The 24,071-nt window shown below is 38.0% G+C and overlaps 1 protein-coding gene across 4 annotated transcripts in view; it reads left to right on the plus strand.

Moving 5' to 3' along the window:
• Positions 1-24,071, plus strand: part of COL11A1 (collagen type XI alpha 1 chain) — a 132,656-nt gene that overhangs the window by 91,661 nt on the left and 16,924 nt on the right. For all 4 annotated transcript variants that reach the window (XM_015636767.3, XM_033516416.1, XM_015636768.3 and 1 more), the window contains 15 exons: positions 1,401-1,454; positions 2,407-2,514; positions 3,279-3,368; positions 3,654-3,707; positions 8,961-9,068; positions 9,565-9,672; positions 10,735-10,788; positions 14,283-14,336; positions 14,903-15,010; positions 15,590-15,643; positions 16,560-16,613; positions 16,714-16,767; positions 23,115-23,168; positions 23,641-23,748; positions 23,931-23,984. In XM_015636767.3, coding sequence (XP_015492253.1) covers positions 1,401-1,454; positions 2,407-2,514; positions 3,279-3,368; positions 3,654-3,707; positions 8,961-9,068; positions 9,565-9,672; positions 10,735-10,788; positions 14,283-14,336; positions 14,903-15,010; positions 15,590-15,643; positions 16,560-16,613; positions 16,714-16,767; positions 23,115-23,168; positions 23,641-23,748; positions 23,931-23,984 — 1,116 coding nt within the window. The remainder of the gene's footprint in view (positions 1-1,400; positions 1,455-2,406; positions 2,515-3,278; positions 3,369-3,653; positions 3,708-8,960; positions 9,069-9,564; positions 9,673-10,734; positions 10,789-14,282; positions 14,337-14,902; positions 15,011-15,589; positions 15,644-16,559; positions 16,614-16,713; positions 16,768-23,114; positions 23,169-23,640; positions 23,749-23,930; positions 23,985-24,071) is intronic.

Here is a 24,071-nt window from a genome sequence, read left to right on the forward strand (position 1 = left end):
GCTTTTTCCATCTTTTAAAAATCTGGATCTGTAAGAATAGATAAGCTTGCATCAGAAGACAGAAAGCAGGGCAGTGAACCCATCATTAGCACCAACAATGCACACAAAGTATCAATGCACTCTGCAAAATCAGGCCTAGCAGGTCTTCTCAAGGAGCTTCCTGTAAGTGGGTGATGCTCAACATTCTTTGTCTTTCCTGACAACAGGCTTACAGCAGAAGTTTGATTGTGTAAAGGAAGGGAGATGGGAATGATTCCACCTGGAGCAGTTCTGATTTTCTGTCATTAGAACAAAGGGGTACTTTTGGGGTTCTTTTTGTTTTTTGTTTTTTGGTTTTTTGTTTTTTTTAATCCAGATCATTTCAGAGGTCTGAGAGAGCACCTGAGTTATGGGCCAGGCTGAACCCTGGTAACATCTGGGTGGCAGCCAGAACAGAATGAGACTGAGGCAGAAAACTCAAACAGGAATTGATGGAATATCAGTCAGACTGTGTCCAGAGGAAAGCTGAGTAGGGCCCAATATTTGAAAAAATTTGGGTCAGATGACCCTTTTCTTTTCACTGGTGAGCAGAGCAGGGGGCAGACATGGGCTGTTAGGCAGGCAGTATTGTGTAGGAACCTAATGTGACCCAGCAGGAATGCACTGTCTAACACTGTCACAATATTTGAAAGAAATAATTTAGCATAACTCCAAGATGCATTAAACAGTGCTATTGGAAAGTGACATTGTCATACAGTTTATTGGCTTGTTTTGGCCTGAAATCTGGGGGCACTGAGTAGAAAATGAAAATTCTGTAAAATTTGCCCATATTCTAAAAAATTGCCTCAAAAGTATTTCCTTTCTATTCTGTTTTTGACATCACATTGATTTCTCATTATCTTCATTCTTTTTATGGAACTCATGTTTCCTTTTCGACCATTTCTATATAACCTTCACCTTCCCTGGATCTTTATTTCTTTTTGTTTTCTTTTTGTCTCACCTCCATTTTATTGCCCTTCCAAATAAATCCTCTATCTGTGTCTTTCTTTAAAAAGCAATTTTATGTCAGGCTTTATGATTCATAATATACATATGTAAAAATGTATTTTCAACTGTCTTTTAGCTGCATCACTTATGCATTCAAACTCATCTAATCAAGTTCTCCTAGAGAGATCTATGAAACTGACTGCAATTTTTAGTGCTGTACCACCTCAGAGAGATGGGTACTGACAGATAGAAGGGAGATTAATCAGCATTTCACTTCTAAGCATATAGAGACAAAAAAAGATTTCTCTTTTTTATTTCCCACAGAGAAGAAATGTATGACATGGAATTTCTCATTCACGTCTTCAGCACACATATGAGTTTGGCTTTTCTATAACTTGTAAAGAGAAATGTAATATTCTATAATTATTTCACAGGGTTTTCAAGGAAAAACTGGTCCTCCTGGTCCTGGTGGTGTTGTTGGCCCTCAGGTACACAATTTCATTTCATATTCGACTTCATGAGACCAACATTTAATGGTTGCATTATGGATAAGGTAGTTGCTTTTACTGTATTGAAAGGACCTTTTTTATCAAAAGTTAATAAAATGGTTATATTAACTTCTGTAACAGAAGTTGCATAACAATAATAGAAAGCAATACTCAGTAATCACTGATTCCACAAAGATATGAAAATATTTGGGTTACCTTTACACTTTGTTTTATGCTTTAGTTTGGTTTTTTTTGTTGGTTTATTGTTGTTTCAGGGGTTTTTTATGTGATTATGAAATTGGTGGTTTACAGAAGTCAAGGAGACAGATTTCTCTACCATTAAACATTTTAGAAAGAACAATTCAATGTGTGAATTTCTTGCCAGAGAAAAATTATCAGTAACTTTTATATTGTGGAGATATAAATTATCGAAATTTTATTTGATTTAACTTTATTAATTTACAACTTAATCAAGCATTTAGAGCTTTTTTAGCTAATTCCCTCAGTGGAAATTTCCTGATAGGGAGTCTAAAGAGGGATCTTTCAACTCTCCTGCCTTACAATTCTTATTATTCAGAAAAACAACAGTACAGAAGTGTTTCAAGATGAGAATAGCACATGGATTTCTCTTCCATGTCCTTTTTGTAACCTTCTCCCATACACGCTGTGTTTTAAAGCTTCAGTGCTTAAGGAACAAGGTCAGGATTTCACTCTTTGGAAGCTGCACAGACGTGTCTGCAGGCAAAATGCAATGCAAGATTTATTTTATAGGACAAAGATATTTTGTAAGTCAGCCTTGCCTGGAGGGAAGGTGAGGAATGTATGCTAACCAATGGCAAAACTCTGGAAACATAACAGTGGGATATTGAGAATCTGCTCCTCTCCTCTTCCTCCCACACCCCACAAGACATTCGATTACTTCAGGAGACTAAAGCTGTTCTTCTGTGCTTAGGGTCCTACGGGTGAGACTGGACCAATTGGTGAAAGAGGCCATCCAGGTCCTCCTGGTCCCCCAGGTGAACAAGGCCTCCCAGGTGCTGCAGGAAAAGAAGGTGCTAAGGTAGGCTGTGGCTTTGGGGAACAAACAGGAAGGGACAGATAAACTGCAGACAATGTGACATTTCAGATCATCATGTAGACACACAGAATAAAATCAGAACGTACAGCGTAAAATCATGATTGGCAGGTTTCAGCCAGAAGGACTTGGAAGACTGGAAGATTCCAATTTTAGAGCTGTGTCTGCTTCCATTGAAATAATGAGAATTCTCTCAAGCCAAAAATTAATATTTTTGTAATAAAAACTTTTTTAAAAATCGCTTGCATATACTATGCATTCAATATGGACATACTTAGTAATGAAATATTCACACCCAGGTAGGAAATTGCACATTGGCATTTAAAGTCAGATGTGTACTAGTGAATAAAAGGCAGAATTTCACTGAATAAATGTAACTCCTTGCTTAATTTTTGGCTACCATTGGGGAACAAGAAAAATATTACTTATCTAGTTACTATGTAATTCTACTCAATTTTTGATTATAAGTGGGTATCAAATTTTTTTATTGAATGTATCATTAAACATGCTTTTATGGCTTGTTACGTTTTTCGTTATTTGTATTCCATAACTGGTACTGTATTTTGTCAAAGTTCATTATGAATTTAACCCCAGACTATTGTATTGATAAAAGAATTAGTGGGTGAATAGCTGGGGACACATTCTTTGTTTTCATTACTATAACTAGGGTCTGGTCGTTAATTTTCATCACTCACTGTGCACCTAATTTTTAAGCATATTTTTTAATCAAAATTTAATATGTTTCCCAGGGTGATCCAGGCCCTCAAGGCATTCCTGGTAAAGATGGACCAGCAGGTCTTCGGGGCTTCCCTGGGGAGAGAGGCCTTCCAGGTGGTCAGGTATGATATAAGCACTAGAGCAATTGCCATGATATTTCTAAATAAAAGAAACGATGTATTAACTCCTTTATTTCATGAAGTCTTCTACTGTGCTTAAAATAAATGCAATAAGGGAATAGACATCAAGAATCCAACATTGTCAAATATAATTGGCCAGATAAGAAGAAAGGAATTCATTCTGGTTTGTTTCTTTGGATCTTTATATTTTCCCTATTATACGTGTTACAAAATCACTCTTGAACTTTCCAGTTCAAGACAAGCTTTTTTTTCCTTTTCATTTTTTAGGGTCCAGCTGGTCTGAAAGGAGGGGAAGGTCCACAGGGTCCACCTGGCCCAATGGTAAGTAAACATAATAATTTTATGCAAATATAAACAATATTACCTAAGAACTTTTTTTCTTCTTTAGATGCTGTGGTGTTTTCATTAATGCAGACTGTAAAGTAGCAGACAGATCAGACCTCTACTAAGTATTCACACTAATAAACATACAGGGATTATGAAGGTAGAGAATATCTGAAGCCTTCTGCCACTAGATTTAGTTATGACATTTACTTGCCACTCAATACTTGTCACTTATACAGATTGGTTTTGAGATGAGAGAGGTTTTCCGCAGAGGAAAAATCCATGGATAGTGACTGGTGGACTCATGCTGTTGTGGTGGGCTTGCCTTGGCTGGATGTCAGGTGCCCACCAAGCTGCTCTGTCCCTGCCCTCCTCAGCTGGACAGGAGAAGACAGGATACACTGAAAGGCTTGTGAGTCAAGACAAGGACAGGGAGATCAACCACCATCTACATCATGGGCAAAACAGACAGGAAAATGAGTTTAACTTACTTTCAATCAAATCAGAGTAGGATAGATAAGGAGAAACAGAAACAAAGTCTGAAAACACCTTCTCCCCACCCTCCCTTCCTCTCAGGCTGAGCTTCTGATTTTTGCTTTATTCTTCCCCCAAGCAGTGCAGGAGAGCAGGGAATGGCCCTCAGTTCATCACACATTTCCACTCCTTCCTCCTCGTGGGCAGGACTCCTCACACTCTTCCCCTGCTCCAGTGTGGGGTCCCTTGGCTGTGAGGCAGTCCTCCACGAACTCCTCCAGCACGAGCTCTTCACGAGCTGCTCCAGCCTGGTCCCCCCAGGTGTAGTCCTTCAGGAGCAGGCTGCTCTGGTGTGGAGCCCTCTCACTTCGGGGTTCAGCACACAGGCTCCACTGGACATGGGGAAAAGTGGCATCTTCTCCCAGAAGTCAGCCCTGTAGTCCCCTGCTACCAAACCCTTGCCGTGCAAACCCAGCACTCCTACATTGCCTTTGTACAACTGTATAAAATCATCTCATGCAGGAATTTTCCTTCTTGGCATTTTAAGCTCAGTAGTAAAGTATTCTTCAAGTTACCCATTCTCTGTTGTCATGCTTTATGCAAAGAAGTTCTGCAAGGATGCACTGGCATTCAAAACATGGTAGAGTTATTCCCAAATTGTGTGAATTGTGTTGATTTTGACATTCTTGTCAACTTGTTTCTTTTATTCAGTACAATTGAGGTTAAAAAAGAAAAGCATCAATCATCACAGCTATTCATGTTAGAAAAAAAAAAATTAATGGAGGAGCTGAATTTCTATGTGCTTCAACAAAGTTCTCTTATGTCCATGCAATTCAGATTAGAATGCATTAAACAAGGATAAAAAGCCACGCATGGTACAGTACAAGTAATATATGGGACTTGAATTCTTCAAATGAATGATTGAATTCTTAATGCCAATAATCTGAATTTACAGTTCTTAACACTGTGCAGTATACATATGTTCCCAAAAAGCACCAAAACAAAGAATGGAATGGAATGGAATGGAATGGAATGGAATGGAATGGAATGGAATGGAATGGAATGGAATCTAGTAGGGAGAGTCAAAAGGGATATCATCTTGCCCATCTGAAGAACCTGAAATGTTAAAAGAAAGGATAAATCAAAGCCAAGAAAGCATAGACCAGAATAGTCTCTTCAATCTAAAGGTCATGTCTAGATTTTTGTTGAAGAAGCCCCTAAGGCTGGACTGACCTCTCAAGCAGATGCTTCAGGTGCAGTGACCCAGAGCCCTTCTGAGCACGTACAGAGCAGCCAGCACAGGCAAAGCTGATGTGTGACACAGCCCCCTTGGCCAGCCAGCATTGTCCACACAGGAGCTGGCATGTCATGGGTCCTCAGAAAGACACATCACACAAGATGTGAGGCAAAAGCACACCTTATTTAGTGATAGTTGTCTGTGTTCTGAAATGCATATGTTTGAATTGAATTTCAGATGGTCCACGTTTTTCTAATTTTATAGGGTGTATATAAGTTAGTGTTTTACTTGAAAACATCAGAGCTTTTTTGAGGAGGATGTCTCAGTTATCCCCATTTACCAGACTTTGGTTCAAATCACAGAGCTGTCTTAGAGCTCATGAATAGTATTCCTTTCATGTGAAACTAAATTGGTAGAGAAAATCCAGGAGCACCATTAATGCTCCCCAGCTAATGGGAGTTCAGTGCCAGACTGCAATCATCATTAATTATAGTCCAGAAACACACAGGGTATGGCTGTCAGGAGCACACTACCGAGGACTTCAGTTCATAAAACTGTTCCTGTTGGGGCCACCCTTCCTGCTAAGGTAAACAGTCATAGAAAGAAACCCTTAGGAGGCTGAGAATTTTTTGCATATAGTTTTTCCTGTCTTTAAGAAATACATGTAGTGGTAGCAGGCATTGAAAGAGAGTTTGAAGGGCAAAATTTTTAATTTTTTTAGATATGTTTTGAGTTCATTGTAGTGCAAGCAGGCCACTTGAGGTACAACCAGGAGCAAGTTGCCCTGAAAGTATTCCAATATTCCTCAGTAGGATTTTGATCTGTTTCATCTTTAATTACTAACTTGTTATCTCGAAACAGTATTCAGTGAAATAAAGGTGTGTAGGTGCCCTTAATTCTGGGTTTCTGTGAACCTTCAAGCACCACAATTAAACCACAATTGCTTGCTTTTTTTCACAGAAGCTCACAGCAGACCATGAGCATCAAATAGTCTGAAAATATTTTCCCATCTATTTTTAGCCAAGAGCGGGTACACACAGAAGTGTAATTGTAGTAGAGTCTTCGTTTGCCATGTATAATAGGAAAAGAATCCATGCCACTGGCTGACTTTCCTGCGATCCCCTGCCAATACCAATTGTTTCTAACTAGCATATATAGTCAATTATAAGCTTTATTTGGCTGGTGCATACATCTGCAAGCATACCAAACAAATGACTGCTCCAAATACTGTGCATGCCAATTACTCTGTTTAGAGGGATTTGAACAAAAGAAAGAGATGCATGAATGCATGTCAGAGCAAGAGGAGGTTCTGCAGGATTGAGGGGGGTATATTTTCATGGTGTGGGGTTTTTTTGGGGGGTGGTTGTAGTTGATTTTTTGTTATTTTGGGGGGCTGAGTTTTTTTAATAGTTCTCTTTTATCTGCCTTCTTTGTTACTTCTGTTTGTTTTTTCCCCTTCTCCTACTACCGTGTGGAATGCTGAATGCTGATGAGACAAAGCTTTTGGAATGTCAAGCAGTCATTTTTCATTTGCTCATTTAGGAATAGGATGCTCAAATTAGACTCAGAATAAGCCAGCTGTAGGCTACCCAATTATCAGTACTGAACTATCTAGAGCTATCTTCATCTATCTGACAACAGTTTACAGTCATGTTCACTTGTTGAGCATTTGTTAACCCTCAGTAAAAGGTATTGCTACTACATGCAATGTACACAATAGCTGTCGTTACATATCCCCTCACAGCAAGTGAGATAAAACCAAGGTTGCTAATGAATTTATAGCAGCAATACAAGACAAAATATGACACTTCCTTTCTGTAGAAAAGTTTAAAAAATTCAAACCCAAACAAATTAAAAAAAATATTCCAGGATGTGAGTATCACAAGACCAAACGTTAACAAGTTTCACAACATAAGGAGCATGTTTTATAGCGGGACAGAGTGACCAGAAAAAAAACCAAACAAAACAAAATAAATAAACACAGAAAGAACAGACTTAAGAAGCTGCTTTAAATGCTTTTCTGATTTGGGACTATAATTTAATATGTTCTGCTGTGCTCAGAGGCATTCTCTCAGAGAAAGTTCCTTGAAAATAGAAGGTGTAGTTCCTCTTCATTACTCATGTGAAATGCAAAGATAAATGTGAAAAGTTGGCTGATTAAAAAGAGCTACTGGAAGTTATGTCCTCTGTTAGTGTCTGCTGTCTGACACAGGAAAGATCTATGAGTATCTGGGCTTTTTCCTCTCTATTCTTACATCCTCCTGATGAGATGACCTAAAATTGTTTCGCTTATGAGAGCTGACAAGATCAGAGACCATGGTAGTATGGCTGTAGGGTAATGACTTTTTCTTGTTGAATTCACTGAAGCCTTGGGAACTAAAATAACAGAAATAGGACAGAAACTTTGGCAACCACCCAGACTTAAGCCCCAACACCTGGAAGGAAAATGTCATCTATGATTTTCATAAAAATATTTTGTTTAAACACTCATGCAGATTTAGAACTTACTGAAATAACTTGCTAAAATACTTTGAGAAACCATTCATCACTCTTTTCTGCCACATTTATGTGGAGGGAAAAGCACCTTATTATGAAATTAGTACCAGTTATGCTGATGACATCAGTCCAGGACAAGTTTGTCATGAGTAAAAGCGAAAAAATAGAGTGCTCATAAGTGAAAGCATCTAAAAATTCCAGTATCTAAAAGACAGCAAATTTTATCTTGCTGAAACATGAAAAAAAGGCTATTTAGAGTCTCAGGGCACTCCACCTACTACTTTTCGATTCTGTGATGTATCATTCCACTTCTAGTGTATCAACTGGAGAAGTGAAATTACCAATCATAACTTTGAAGTGTTGCAAACTATCTTGAAGGTATAAAGTTGAAAAGTTGGGGAAATATTTTTGTACAGCAAACAAACATTTAACAGTACTCTCTTAATGCAAAAATTTTAAATTATTTAAAGACAGAAAACATTTAATTTTTAATATTCTATTTTTAACTTTTTCTGTGCTTATCTAAAGATGCCTGTACATAAAAATGCTCCTTTGTAGAACACTCTAAAATAGTCACTGTACTTCAATGGATTTTTACAGAGGTGAATTGAAATGCAGAAATGTGATCATCACAGCAATGAACAGCACAAAACTTTACCATTAGTTTTGGCTGTGGTGTTGCTTAGTTCTGTATTTTGATGTGGTGAATATTCTTTTATCAAAGTAGTGTGTTAATATATTTTGAAAACATAGAGGGAAATAAGTTCTTGAAAACAGGCTGTTTATAAGGACACTCTCATTATGATGAACAAGTACAGAAAGTGGTATTTACAAAAAATAAGAATTAGTGTTGTATGAACTGTATTGAGAATGAACTTCAAGTCGGTCCTTGCTTTTCCTTTACTTGCACACACGATGGATGTTCACCTTCAACCAGCTGAACTCGCACTGCTAAACAGCTTCTCTGTTGACTTGCCTGGTGAAAACCACCAGCATCAGCAGGGCTGTCTCAGAATCCCTTCATCCCCGGTTTCTCCCTGCAGGGCTCGCCAGGAGAGCGTGGAGCCGCGGGCACTGCGGGTCCCATCGGTCTGCCCGGCCGCCCTGGCCCCCAGGGACCCCCCGGCCCCGCCGGAGAGAAGGGCGCTCCTGTGAGTAACCACAGGGCCACAGAACTGAGCCAGCACACACTTTGCATTCCAGAATGCTACTTGTAACCGCTCTGGTATTTGCCTGTTCAATATGTATCCTCAGAATATCCAACCTACTCATTTTAGAGTTACAAATATGTGCATAGTAAAGCATTTCTTACTGTGCTCTCTAAGACCAGGAAGGGTTAAACCTGTTAATGCCACAGCAAGGAGTGGCTATAAATCAGTCTTTCATTAAAACTTTGTACCCAGCCACCCTGCATTAGAGTACAATTGTATTTGACATCAGCTTCCATTATTACTTTGTAGAATTCTCATATATACTCTCTTCCCTTGATAGTTTGCTTTCTGTTGTGGTGTTTTCTGTTTTGTAGGAGGGGTTTTTTTAGAGGGGGGTGAGTTTTATTAATTTTGTATTGGTACTGTGACTCCCTGTACTGAAGTTTTCATTACTCTCCTGTGATAATGTGTATTGCTTCATTTTCTTCAAAACTAGGGTGAAAAAGGTCCCCAAGGTCCAGCTGGACGTGATGGAATACAGGGCCCCGTAGGACTTCCTGGTCCTGCTGGTCCTAGTGGTTCTCCTGGAGAAGATGGTGACAAGGTGAATCATTATAATTGGTATTAATGCATCTGGGAGAAGTGCATCAGGAGAAGATGTCAGTACAGTTCTCTGTAGCTTTCATCACAATAAATAAGGTGATGAAGCAACAAATCTTATCCCTGCCTCCCCGAAATTCCCTCTGCCTACTGCAAAAAATACTTAAAAACCTATTCTATAAGCAAATGTCTGAAGGACAGATGCCATGGGACATTGGGATTTGTGTTAAAGAACTAGTAGAATAACATTTATCCTGGCAAAGAAACAAGGATAGAAGTGTGGCAAAATAAGGAAATGATGCCAAAATTGATTTTTGCCTATTTTAGAAACTTGGTCTACTGAAGTAAGATGAAATGGCTTCAGTAACATACAGTGATTCAGAACCACCAGAAGTTGTGCTGATAGGTGGAGGGTGTCAAAATAACTATGTTCACAGTAGAGATATTCTGTTGACTTCTGGCAGAATTTAGCATACCACACCTTTCAGGATCATCTGGTGTGGTTGCTTGACCCAGCACTTCTCTGTTACTTAGCACAGGGTAAAGGTAAAGATTTCAACATTCATTTTTGTGATGCATGAGTGTTTTTTATCCCACAGACAGTATTTTCTGTGATTTAATTTAATTGTGTTTTTTTATTGTATAAAGAAAACATTATTTTCTAATGTGGTTTCTTGGTGATTTAAATAATTTTGAGGGTTTGAAATACTGTACACTGCAGTGAGAAGCAGTTGTTCCATCATAAACAGTTATATGAGTCTGTAAATCAGGGTACTTTCATTAAAAGTTCATATTGAAGGCAGCATGAGCAACACAATTTCCTGTATTTAGTTGCATTATACTTCAAAGCCCGGTCTCGTTGCCCTTTTCAATTCAGAAATCAATATCTGGATTAATATGACATACTATTGATCACTGCAGAATTGCTCCCTTTAGGCTTGAAGCAGCAGCATAAAACATAGAATATTCATATCAAAGGGAACATTTAGAGATACTGTGATACTGACTTCAGCTAAGTGTGAAGGAGACCGTTTTAAACAAGTTTAACTTTTCATTTCAATTACAGGGTGAAATTGGTGAACCAGGTCAGAAAGGAAGTAAAGGTGACAAAGGAGACAACGTGAGTAGCAAAATCCTTTGTGCATTACATATATTCTTTATAAATAAAAGGTGTTCATGCATGAAGTATGCAGGTAGCCTTGCTACATAAATGAGCAGAAACAAAGACACTTAAAATGTTCCTTCAAAATAATGTTCTTTTAATGCAACACTAGAGGTTTGTACTTACAAATCCCAACATGTATTCAGTATTGCTCATATTCCTAGAGATTACAGAATCATTGCAAAATGTAAACTACATTCTTAAGCACCTCTCCTGTATCAGTGAAATTCCTCCACTCTGCATTTGATCTGGAGAAACCAAGCATTCCCATACATTCTCTTTCTGTTCTGCACTTCACTGACTGCACTGGGTAAACATACCCAGCTTTGGCTTCTTAGCCATGAGGATGGAAACTATGGAGACACACTAGAGGAATCTTCTAATGTAGTTTTTCATTTTTTAGAGGTTATCTAATTCTTGGGGAGCACAATTAACTGATGGCAGATGAAATGGCTTATACAAGTTTTCATATATTATCATTAGGCCTATTAGTGGACCTAGGACTAATCAGGTTCCTACTACTTTTATTTGACATTTTTCTGTCTTCAAAATTAATTCTAAAGTTCAAACACTTCTGTTTTTTATTTAGGCCAGACATATAAACTTAAAGTTTTTCACTGTGAAGTTTGAAGCTAGAAGGAATAAAACAAGCATTTATTTATTTCTGTTTGATTGTGGTTTCTTTCCCAAAAATTCAAAATGGTATGTTTTCACTTCTGTTCAATTTCAAGATATTCGGTACTTTACTGAATACTTTTCCTTAAAATTGAGAAGTAATGGCAGAATGTTCTCTTTTATTGTTATATTTCAACACTATTGACAATTAGCAAAGCTCCAAACTCATCACAGGGGTATTCATGGCTAAGTATATTTATTTTGAAAACAGTGTGATTTTTGACATTAACAAGTTACAGAACAGTATATTACCATTAAAAATTACTCCAAATTTATGGCTTACATAATATCATATTATCATATTATCAGTAATACATATTAGGATGTTTATGGGAGGATATGTACATACTCAAGAAAATCACAGGTCGTAGAATCACAGAATGGCTTGGGCTGGAAATGAGCTTCAGGATCAGCTACTTCCAACCTCTGATCCAATTCCACTTCAGGCTTTGCATGTGATCACAGGCACATCCTGTTTTCCCCTTTGCCATGCCTCTTCTGTAGAGATGCTTTGCATCAGAGAAATTCAGGAAGAAAACACAAACTGCACTCTTCTGTTTCAGATAATTTGAGCATAGCTAGTTATGCTGAGCATTAGGCTGTGACCACTGTTCCCATAGTGAGTACTGATGCATTTGGGCCTGTTCCAGAAGACCTGCTTTACAAATAAAGTGTCTGCAGAATTATCATTTGAGAATGTATCCTGGACTCCCAGTCTCGAGGTTTAATGCACTTGAGAATACTACACATTTTTCTAGAAATACAGGAGTCAGTGTTGAGTCCTTAGTTGAAGTGAATGTAACTCCAGTTGGAGTCATGTGTCTTGAATCTATTTGCCCTCAATTGCAGTCGTTGAACCCTGACAATTTCAGAATGTGTTTATTTTAAATCTGCTTTCACTTCTACATGCTGGCAGATGCCTGTTGGGGCAAGGAGAAAGGGCTTGTTGGTCACCTCTGAAAGGTTCTGAAGAGGAAGTACCCAGTTCTGAAAACACAGGACATAAAGAACAGATATTTACAATCTCAAACCACCACAAAAGGCCTTGGTGGGCATTTAGAGCCTGATCACAGCAAGGATCCTGATTAAAAAAAAAAAAATCCTGATCAAAGAACTGATTCATCTTTCCTGTTTAAGAAGAGCTGGAAAAATCTTCAATTCCCATTGAAACTAACAAAGATTTATTTTTGAGGGTTTGAAAATACTGTGCCTAACTATGTTGGCGTGTTCTAGCTAAGACAGCACAATTTTGTTGTTGATGTGCTGTCCTCTCTTGAACTTCAAAACCTCCACAGTTATCACAGCTGCCTTAATTAACTGAAGATTCTTTCATGATTCTTATCAGTCTTTCTCCATTTGCCCTCCTGAGCAATGGAAAAAAAGAATCTGGCCATGTGTCCAAATAAGTCCTCATTAATCAATTGCAGAGTACATTCCAACAGTGCTTTATATTAAAATGGGTTTTTAAATGAGTTTAAAAATGGATAGGCTTCATTCCAGAGCCTATAAAATGAAGAAGTACACTGAAGCATCTCAAAGAGTGTAGAAAAATCCATGCATGCCAAATCCCTTTCTCATGGTAACACTTCCCAGTCAGCTGGAGCATTCCTTGGAGTCCTTTCATTTAGATATGTCATCATAGAGGCTAGAAAGCTTTGTTTCATGTATTGCCATCAGGTATGGGACAAAAATAAAACTGTAAAAGTGAAGAAATACAGAACTTGATGCTTCATGCTCCCTAGAAAATAAAATGCTCCAAAATATATATAAAATCCAGAGAAAGAAATAAACTACAAAACTTAAGAAGTTCCTTTATTTAATTCCCCTTATAAAGGGCACAATAATCTAATTTTAGCCCTAACAAAGTCTGTAAATCCCAGCATTATTCAATTCTAAACCAGAATTGGAAACCTAGAAATTGCAGGCAACTTGGCATCTGAAATAGACTAGAGTTAGCCAGGCCAGGTTAGTGCCTGTTTTGTGCTTTTTTAGTGTCACTATCAGTCTACTTCCTCTAGTGTTGCAAAAACAAGATCCAAACTACCACGTCATTTGAACCTCATCATAAAGTACTATCTTGCATTCCTGTACTCTGATAGCTTCATTATATCACATCTGCATGACTGACTTCTAATTATGTGCAATATAAGTTAGTTATTATTCTGCAGGGAGAATGAAAAAAATACGTTCCTCTCAGAGACTGGTGGGGTATTTTGCCATTCAGTTGAAAAGAGACTCAATATCAAAGAGAATGTGATTCCCAGTGCTCAGCAAGAACTTGCACTTTTTCATGTCTCCTGGAGGTCAAAATAAGCTTTGTGCCATTGCAAAAATAATTAGCAGTTTCATAAAAACTACTCCAAATAATAAGCATTTGAATTAAAGATAGATTTTTAGATGGTGCTTTAAAGGTTGAGGGATATTCTGCATAAATCTCAGTTATGATATTTTTAATTGCGAAAAAAATTCATTTTGATTTGTTTTTGCATGGAAATCTATTCTGAAACTATTCTATCTATTCATTAAAAATGAGCCTCTAACAAATGCCAGCATTGTCTATTATAGATGTGAAAAATCTGAGTTTTTGAGACATAAATAGTTTGTACTGAATGGAAAGGACTTGTGAATGGTGCTACATCCTTTATGGAAAAACATGGAAATGCTGAATAGATTGTGATCGCGCAGGTCGGGTTTTCTCTCATGTCTGTATTTGCTCTTAGTCCCATTGCAGATGTCACAATCACTGACTTGTCCTTTTGGATGTGTGTTTATTGCAGGGTCCTCCAGGTCCACCAGGTCTGCAGGGTCCCGTTGGAGCCCCGGGTATAGCTGTAAGTAGCTTGTTCAGAGCCAGCCCCAACCTTGCATAACTCAGCTGATACTGACTTCTTTGTTTGCTCCTTCCTCAGGAATATATTTCTAAACACCACTAACAGTTCTGTCCCTGCCCACTTACGTGCAGTTCTTTATTGTAAACAAGACTGCTTGGGTGTTACTGTGTGGCAGATTTACTGCAGGGCAATATTTTGAAAAAGTTATTAGAAATGAAATATTGTAAATAGTGAATGGGGGCCATCCTTTCAGTGAACTTGCTTGGTGGTGTGTTTGGCAGCTCAGTACAGATGCAGTTAAAAGAATGTCTCAAGGAGGGGAATTCAGGGAAAATTTTTGTGAGACATGCAGCACTAACTGGCCTATATTAAACCAAAGCATGTGCTGGTATTCTGTTTGTGTAACAGATTTCATCCAGCCAAGATGGTGAACATACATTTGTAAAGACACCTGGTGTGATTCTGAGACCTTTTGTAGTTGTTTTCCAGCCATTTCCAGTCATGGAGTTTTTCCTGTTGTTATTATCAGAGCTGTGATAGTTTTCCTCCTCATTGTTTCCAAACAGGGAGGTGATGGAGAGCCAGGCCCAAGAGGTCAGCAAGGGATGTTTGGCCAAAAAGGTGATGAAGGTCCTCGAGGCTTCCCTGGGCCCCCAGGCCCTATTGGCTTACAGGTAAATTCCTTTATTGTTTTACTTTACATCTGTAAGAACACTGATTTCTGTGTCAGAAAGTAAATTACTACTGTCTTCTATTAAATAAATTATAGCATACAGAGATTTTATGCAGCAGGACTTTACATACATACATACATATATATATATATATATATCTATATCTATATATATCTATATATCTATATATATCTATCTATCTATCTATCTATCTATATATATATATATATATCACAGCATAAATTATCTAGACTCCCACCTGAGCTCTGGATAATCCTGGCAGTGATTTGAAATCATGCAGTTTAACCTTTCTGTATGCATTTTTTGGGGTCTTTTTCCCCCAGATTGTGTCACCTAGTTTAAACATCCTAGGATTACCTATACATTTACTGTAATATGAAAAACTCCCTTCCCTTTCTTTCCATGTTAGTGCAAATAGATCTTTTTCTTATTACACCATCCTGCCCCCTCCCAAGTTCAAAAGTTTGATGTGGAGATCTGATTTACATTGTTTCATATTGATTTATAAGTAAATATTCCAGGGATGCTACTTACAGTATTCTTCTCTGTGGTTTTTAGGGTCTGCCCGGCCCACCAGGTGAAAAAGGTGAAAATGGTGATGTGGGCCCAATGGTAAGACTTCTTCCCCACTGGTCACTCTTAAGAACATAAATATTCTCCATATATTATTGCATTTTCTCTATAGCTCACCATTTGATAAGATACTACTCCTGAATTTGGAGACCATGTATGAAACATTTTTGTAACATCAGCTCTCTCTGGGACTTTGCTTTCTCACATCTATAATTATTAATGCAGAAGATTTACGTGACATGAGAAAATACTGAAAAAGAGATAGCAAAGCAGATGCTTTGTGTGCCTGAGACAGGACAATGAAATCAGGTTCAGGAAAGAAAGAGGAAAAGTAGGTACCACTGCACTGCAGAGTCTGGAGCTGCCTTCCTCAAGTTCTGGCCATTGTTATTAACATACAGTGTCAGGTACCTGCAGGCCAGAAGATGGTAAACACTCTGGCTCTGTTTACTTTCCCTGGGTGATGCATTTTCCAGCTGTTTCTCCTGCTGACAGAATGCCTTGTGGGCTGTTCCTGACTGCCATGCAAGCTCTCTACTCTACATTCACCCCCAGCACCTTGTGCCAGGTCTGGATGCTTCACTCCTGCCCATCTGTGGGCACCACGGTGCAGTTCTGCCCCAGGGCTGTCACAGACACTTGAGCTGGTCCAGGGTCTCTGTCAGTGGGGTGGGCATGCAGAGAGCCTGTAGGGGAGGAATCAGTCCTCAGGGGCTCCTAAACATTGGGTCATGTCCAGCTCAGGTACTGTGTGACACAGCCTGGGTATCCTGTCACCTTGTGAACTCACCCAGCAGGCAGCAGGCTGGCCCTGCTGTTCCTGCTGCATGGCAAAGATTAAAAGCCCTCTACAGATCGAGTATATTATTTTTCATTGGCCAGAAATTCTTCATGAGGGTAACTATATTATATCTGTTCTATGATTTGGTCATATCACATTGTCTCTTTGATACAGGGTCCACCTGGCCCACCAGGTCCAAGAGGTCCCCAGGGTCCTAATGGAGCTGATGTAAGAATACACCTATTTTTTTTTGTCTTGCTAATTGAGTAATAAGCACTCTCTTTTGGATAATGATACTTGGGATAACAAATATCTTTTATCACTGTAGGGTCCCCAAGGCCCCCCAGGCTCAATTGGCTCTGTTGGAGGTGTTGGTGAAAAGGTGAGTGTGGATGGAAACTTCATAGAAAGAGAAAACATTGGAATAGGAATGCTACATGACATTCATTCATTAAAATTATTTTCATTGCTACTTTCAGTTCTCTATTCAAAAAATTTTCTGCCAGGATATGGAGTGAGTTTGTTTGGGATTTGTTATTTTCATATTTTACCCAAGGAACATGCCAGATTGTATCTTCCTTGTTCTTAAAGGAAAGACGAGGAATGCAGGAACATAAGGGCTTTTATTCTGTGATTTATTTGAAGCAACAGAGTAAACTATTATATAGTGCTGAGCAAGAAAAAAGTTCAAAAGAGAGTCTTAAAAAGCTTGTTTATGTTTATTTTATCAAGCTACATGACCTCGACCACATCACCTATGTAAGCCTAAAAGCCTTTTGCTGTAATCTTACAGATTTAACATCATTTTTTTACTGAATTTTGGAATGGAAAAGAAGATTCTGAATGGAGCATAAGTTGGAGGAAACAAAATAGAAATGTATTCTTTATAAATTGCTTATTGAGAAACTATGTAGATTGTTCTTGAGTTTTTAATAATTTGCCACAGAGTATCACATATCTTCAAACACCAATGTCAGTGAATCCTAGAAAGACATCTCTAAGAATCTCAGTATTGGTAGTTTTTCAGAAAGCTTTCCATATTAACTTTTCAGAACATGAAGCAAGATTTCCCTTTTTCTAACTAAAATAGTCTTTTAAAAGAATCTTCAGGTGTTTCATGTATTTTTTTTTCTACATGCCCATCAACTGAATCACTTGCTAGTGCTCTAGGATGTGGCGAAGAGTGTCCTAGAACAATGTAACGTGATATTTGGTTTGATGGAGAAATGTCCTGCTTTGTCTCCCTTGTCCATTGAGAGCAGAGGGTAGTGATCTCATGCAGATGTCATTGTGTCAAGCTGGCAGTGCCTCACTGCAGTGCTTCTTTCTCAGGATGTGGTTCTGAGTATCAGCTCACCTCTCAGGAGCAGCATTCTGCTGTTTTCAATCTTTTTTCCCCAAAATTGTACCAGACACTCAAAACACTACGCCCCCCTGTTTGACTGTATTATTAACAAGGCTCTTCCTTCTAATGTCCCAAGTTCATGACATTCTTCATCCAGTCTACTTTAAAAAAGAACTTGGCATCGTGGAGGACTGCAGGATTTGTAGTTTTCTCTCTGGGAGGAGTACCAAAAACGTGACACAATCTAAGATTTGAGAGAAATAAAAAGTTACTGGGAAAAGAGAGTCTGTGTGTTGGTGGAATATAGAAAATAATGGGCATTGTAGGAAGAAAAAATTTTCCTGTGACCAATACTGAGAAAAATGTTAGTTATGAGAACATTCAGGGTAGCACCCAATTATATTCAGTGCTTTAAAAAAATCCACCTTGTGTAAGACTGTGGCCTGTTGAACTTGATGGGAATTTTGCCATTGGTTTCAGTCACCTCTTTATTTTTCAGCATTTCATTATCAAATTATATTCCTGCCATTTTCTAAACACATTGCCTTATATTGAACTCCTTCCTCCTTTGCAACTCATCTGTGTGATTTAGAATCACTGTTTGTGATGATTAGGCCATGAAATTTAATTCAAGAATGTGAAGTTCAGACTGTTTATCACTTGGTTGTCATTTTTTATTTCCTTGCTTTTTATTTTCCTAGCTTATATTCCATATCTCTTCATTCACAAAGAGAAGCTTCCAAGTATATTATTTTGGAAGTTTATATTAATTGTAATTACTTTCCTCCCTCCTCCACCTCCTCAAGTGTTAGTACATGCCAGGGTATTTTCCTTGTTAGGATATCTTCCTTAATTTCAATTCCATTTAATGAGATTTCAAGCTGAGATATCATCAAGAGTTGTTTTGTTAGGGGGAGCTGCTGCAATGGGAGGACAGGTCATGCTTTTAAACAAAACATGCATTTTGCCTTTTTCTTTTCTTCCCACACATTTTTCCCCCAATGTTTTCCTTATTATGTCAGCATGCTTTGGCCTCTGCACCCCTTTCAGGAAAGGCACACCATACTGCAGATAATTCAATGCAGTCAGTGAAGAATGTGGAAAAACATTTTGGCATCATCCCTGTCACTGTTGAGAGAGAATCAGGTTTGCTCACTTGCATACTTTCATGGTTTGACCAGAAGATATTTTTTCATTGATATAGGGGTTCCAAAGCCCCCTTATCTGCTGGCAGAGACACACAAATTTTGTCACACTTAGTGGCATGCATTTTTAACTAGCTTCTTGTTTCCCCTGCTCTGTACACAAGGGCCTGAATGCTCAAAGGCATCAGCACTGCAAATGCTCCTGTATCCCTGCATTATTAATGCTGTAGCCTCCACCAAGGGTTTGGAGTCTGACACTCAGCAGAACCACTTAAATCCAGCTGCCACACCAAGAGCAGTCACTTTCTTCTGCTTTTAATTAAGAAATGGAAAATCAAAGTGTACCTACACCTACATACACTTATCTCTAATTTGATATCAAAGGTCTAACATGCAGATATTCTAAATAGCCAGGAAGTTGCTCATGACTTCTCTAACCTGTGCCTTAGAATGTACATAAGAATTTACAACACAGGGGAAACAGATTAAGTAATGTTAACCCCACGCTTCTACAAAACCTAATGAAATAAATTTGCCTTTCTAATTTAGATTAATTTGTGATAACTAATTTGTGATAATATTAACCACAATCACACCGAGCACTGTGCTGTTCTTCTGCCCCTTCTCCCTTCCACAGCACATTATAAACCATCAGAGTCAGAGAGCAGTGCAAACTCAGCATCTGCAGAACCTAAGCATTTGTTCTGTAGCCTCTCAGAGCTGTTTTCCTGCGTGAAAAAGTCTGGTGTTAGAAAAACTATACTCATCTGAATTTAAATTTCTTCCTATTATGTTGTTCTAAAAACTTTCCAAAGTAGTACACTAATAAGGAGTCCCACACAGTAAACAAGTGAGATCAATAGTTCTCATGCTTAATCATTGATTTGTACTGCAGATGGAACTGAGAAAACAAAATCAATTGAGTATCCTGGCTCTAAGTTTAGAAACATGTCTGATAAGTGTTCACAGACGATTTTATGCATGCATATCATGTTTCCATACACATATGTGTAGACATTGCTAGGATACCTAATCGAGGTGTGTCTGTGACAGTTTAGGCTACCTGAATACCCATCCTAACAAATTACTTTTAATAACTTTACATCACCTACTGACTGTGATTTTTTCTCATCCTTCTCCATCTTTCCAACATGCTTGTAAACAAGAGCCCTCCCAGAAAACACAGCCTTTAGAATTTCTCTCAATTAAATTTAGTTATCCATAGAGCCATTAAATATAACACATATGCAGACCTATGCAAAGGGGAGTCTCTTCTAAAGTTGCAATTTCTCTTTTGTTTGTTTGGGTTTTTTTCTTGTTTTTTGTGAGAATGGTAAAAAGGAGCAAAACTAAATTTTCAAAACACAGTCACTTGCAAAGCTTCCTCTCATTGTTATAAAATGAAACACCACATCCCAGAATTTAACCAAAAGGTGGCAGCCTTCCATCCACTATTTCTGTGCTTTGTATGGACAGTTCTCTAGAACTGATCATAAGGAAAACAATATTTTTTAAACCTTAGAACTTTTTAATAATGTTTTTTTACATTTTAACTTTTAAACTACTTTGCCTAGCTTGGTAGAAACCATTTTCCTTGCTTAATCCAAGGAGGTTTTCAGAATTAAGTATGTCTGCAAAATGACATGATCCTTTGTAATTTAAGATGTCAGAGGAAGGCTTTGCCTAGGAAAGACCACAGTAACTTTTAAAAGATCTGAACTGCTAACAAAAGAGAGAAAAATCTCCAGAGATGGAATAAATCTATTATTAGATCATAAAATCTGTTTCCCAATAGAACACGAAATATTTCTCATGGAGAAGGTGAATCAGATTCTGAATTAATGCCATTGCTACTAAAAATGAAAAGGAAGACAAGGGCCAACAACAACTATAGATTACACAGGTTTTAGTAGCTATCAATATGCACTCTGTAAATATATATCAACTACAATCTTCTTTATCAAAACACTGTTTAACTCCTTTAACAGCTATCTAAACCAAATACAGCATTTCATAGTACCTAATACTTACAATATAAAAATCACTGTCAGATAAAACAAGGACTGCATACATGGAAGAGGCACATTTTTTAGTAGAACAGTGATATAGAAATATTAATGTGAGATGAAACTTTAACTGGTCTCATCTTTCACAAATGCCCTTTAAGGGAACATCTTGACATTTTCTAGTCCTTCCAATTTCTCAGTTTTCCACACTGCTGCTTGCTGGGCAGCTGCTGTGCACAGACCAACATCTCCAAGTGTGCTGGAGCAGGTACCCCCAGTGCTCCCAAGTGCAGGTCAGAGGCAGCCCAGTGTGGCATGATAGAATGAATGTGTGTTTGTCAACAGGAAGGGTAAGGATCATATTATAAATCTAATGTGGACCTTTATAAATTACAATACCATTAGGCAGAAAGGCAGAAAAAGAACTCTCCCTCTGAGAAGCTGCCAAGGGGATTACACTGCACAAGGGCCTGCCAGCAAAGACTGGGCACAATCAGTGCTCTTATGTCACTGCTCTGTTTTGTCCTGCCATGGGCTCACCTTTGGAAATGCTCTATATAGAGCACTCTGTGGCTATAGTATGGTTACTGACTTGAATAACATATTTTTGCTGATTGCAGACTTCATTCTCTGTTGCTACAAAAATCTCAATCGATTGATAGTAGGCATGGACAAAATCCCAGTGGTAATGGGGCTGCAGACTCAGTAAATGCTGTGCAGGGAATAAGGAAATGAAGAGTATGAATTTTCCTAGAAAACATACTTTCTGCTTATTGATCTGAAGCATCCACAATGGATTTTGTTTTGTTTTAAAATGAATGCTACATCACAAAAGAAAATTAATATTAGACACTAAAAGGGATCATTAATTTTTGAGGTTCCTATAAATTTAAGTATATCTAATAAAACATACCTGAGTTTCTAAAGGTGTATTCACCCTTTAATAGTGCTCTTTTTGAAGGACATTTTAATATTGCTCCTAAAATATTGGTTATCTGTTAGTTATCCTAGTCTGGAATTCAATTGAGGGGTACTGAAATATTTTCCTTTAATCTAATGAAATGTTTGCACTGGGCCAAATTCTGGTCCCTGTGAGGTTGTCATGCTGCTATGACCTTCACTGAAAAAAGTTCAGTATCTACACCATAAGCTTTGTTTTAAAATTGTATTTTGTGATTTATAGTTTTATACTGACCACATAAAAATGACAGACATGCATGAATTAATTGAATTGTTGTATAATGAAGAGGGGCATGCAGGTCACACAGGTTGGGAAGGACACACAAATTTATTCCAATTCTGTGAATGCAGTAAATGATTGGGTAAAATGCATTTCCAGCACTGAACTATTCTTGTTCATAGTTGTAATTACTGGCAACATTCATTTGGCTTGGAAAAGAATATCTTTTGGGGGAAAAATTCCTCCCATTAGCAGCTGGATTGAAAAATCCTTTGGGATAAGAGTATGTGTTTCTTATCTAAGCACTCCATAACAATCACAAAGCATATTCTGTTACCCTTCCATGATTTATGTCTCTGTGATGCTAATAACTAAATAATATATTAACAGAAGAGTATTCTATAAAAGTTTATGCATCAGACCACTAAGCTAGAAAATAATTGGTCATAACTAAACTTTAAAATGAAGAATTGAAAACACAGTCCTTGAGATAATACTGTGTATTAGCTCATAAGGAGACTGAGTTATCTTAAATGTTCACTTAGTAGTGCACAATCTTTGACTTGAACAGATTTTCTTTTCACACAATATCGTCTAAAAGCCAGCTGCTTTACGAAATAAATTCCATCAGTGGTAAATACACAACACACACCTCTGAAGCCTGTGGAGAAAGTTTTTCTAACTGATGCTATTAGTTCATCCTTAGGTCTTTATATAATTTTTTTCTTCTTCTAACAGTAGCTATAGCAATAATCACAAAGAGGAAATTTGCAGTATATGGGATAATAAAGGGGAACATCTCCCAAAGCCCAAAGGGAAGTTTAGTCTCCCTGGCTCAAGAAAACATTTATTTGATGTATTATCTCTCAAATTTCTAACTCCAGTTCTGCAAAACCATGTACATAACTCAACCCCCTCTAGGCAGACCAAATAAAAACCAGTTCCTATATGCTGTTTATATAAATAAGCATGGGAAGAATATGTAGTAACAGAAGTAAATTCATAGAAATATTTTCCCTAATGACTAATAAATTTATTCTTATACATCTATAGGGTGAGCCTGGAGAAGCTGGTAACCCTGGACCTCCTGGAGAATCTGGAACAGCTGTGAGTATTATGTTGTTGTCTTATCATTAACATTTATTATGGTGAACTGAGGTATCTGGTAGTGCTTGCTTTGGTAAGAATTTCCTCAGATCACTTGTGCCCTTGTGCATGTTTTCTTTGAATTTTCCATGAAGAACTTACACCTTTAAAATTACTTTTGTTTCCATATAATATTAGCCACATCTTGTACTAACAGAGGATGGAGATTTCCCAAAAGAATACCTATTTTTCCTTCCATAAGTATTCACTCTGACTTGCATCTTTTTCTTTCTGGGAACAGTTCACTGATGCAAACTGGGTACAGAATTTAGCACTTGACCTGAGAGGTCCTAATTTCCCACTCACATGCCAGTATTTATTGAGGAGTGACAGACATGGGTCTTGTCTGGAAAATATTAGTTTGCCATTGTGATCCCTTTTTTTGGCCCTTCCATTTCCAGATGGCATTTTTGTGTTCATGTGTTTTCCACAGGGTCCCAAAGGTGAAAGGGGAGAAAAAGGTGAAGCTGGTCCGCCTGGAGCAGCCGGACCACCAGGTGCTAAAGGACCTCCAGGTGATGATGGGCCTAAGGGTAACCCAGTAAGTGAGCTTCATAATTCTAACCCAAACCACTGTGAAGCATTGCTGAAATTGTGTGAATGCAGAACCATAGCATTTTCTACAACTGCACTATGTTCATTATATGCTTCATACAAGATTTTTGATAAGTGCTACCTGCTTAGCAATGGATGACACATTCCTTGCTTTTTTTCCTGATCTAGGGCCCAGTCGGTTTTCCTGGTGATCCTGGTCCCCCTGGGGAACCTGGTCCAGCTGTAAGTATACCTTAAAAACAGTTTTAGGTCCAAGTCTTAGTTTGCACTTAATTCTAGTTGACCCTGTCTCTTTCTTGTCTGGGCACG

Source organism: Parus major, chromosome 8, assembly GCF_001522545.3.
Source record: "Parus major isolate Abel chromosome 8, Parus_major1.1, whole genome shotgun sequence".
NCBI lineage: Eukaryota > Metazoa > Chordata > Aves > Passeriformes > Paridae > Parus > Parus major.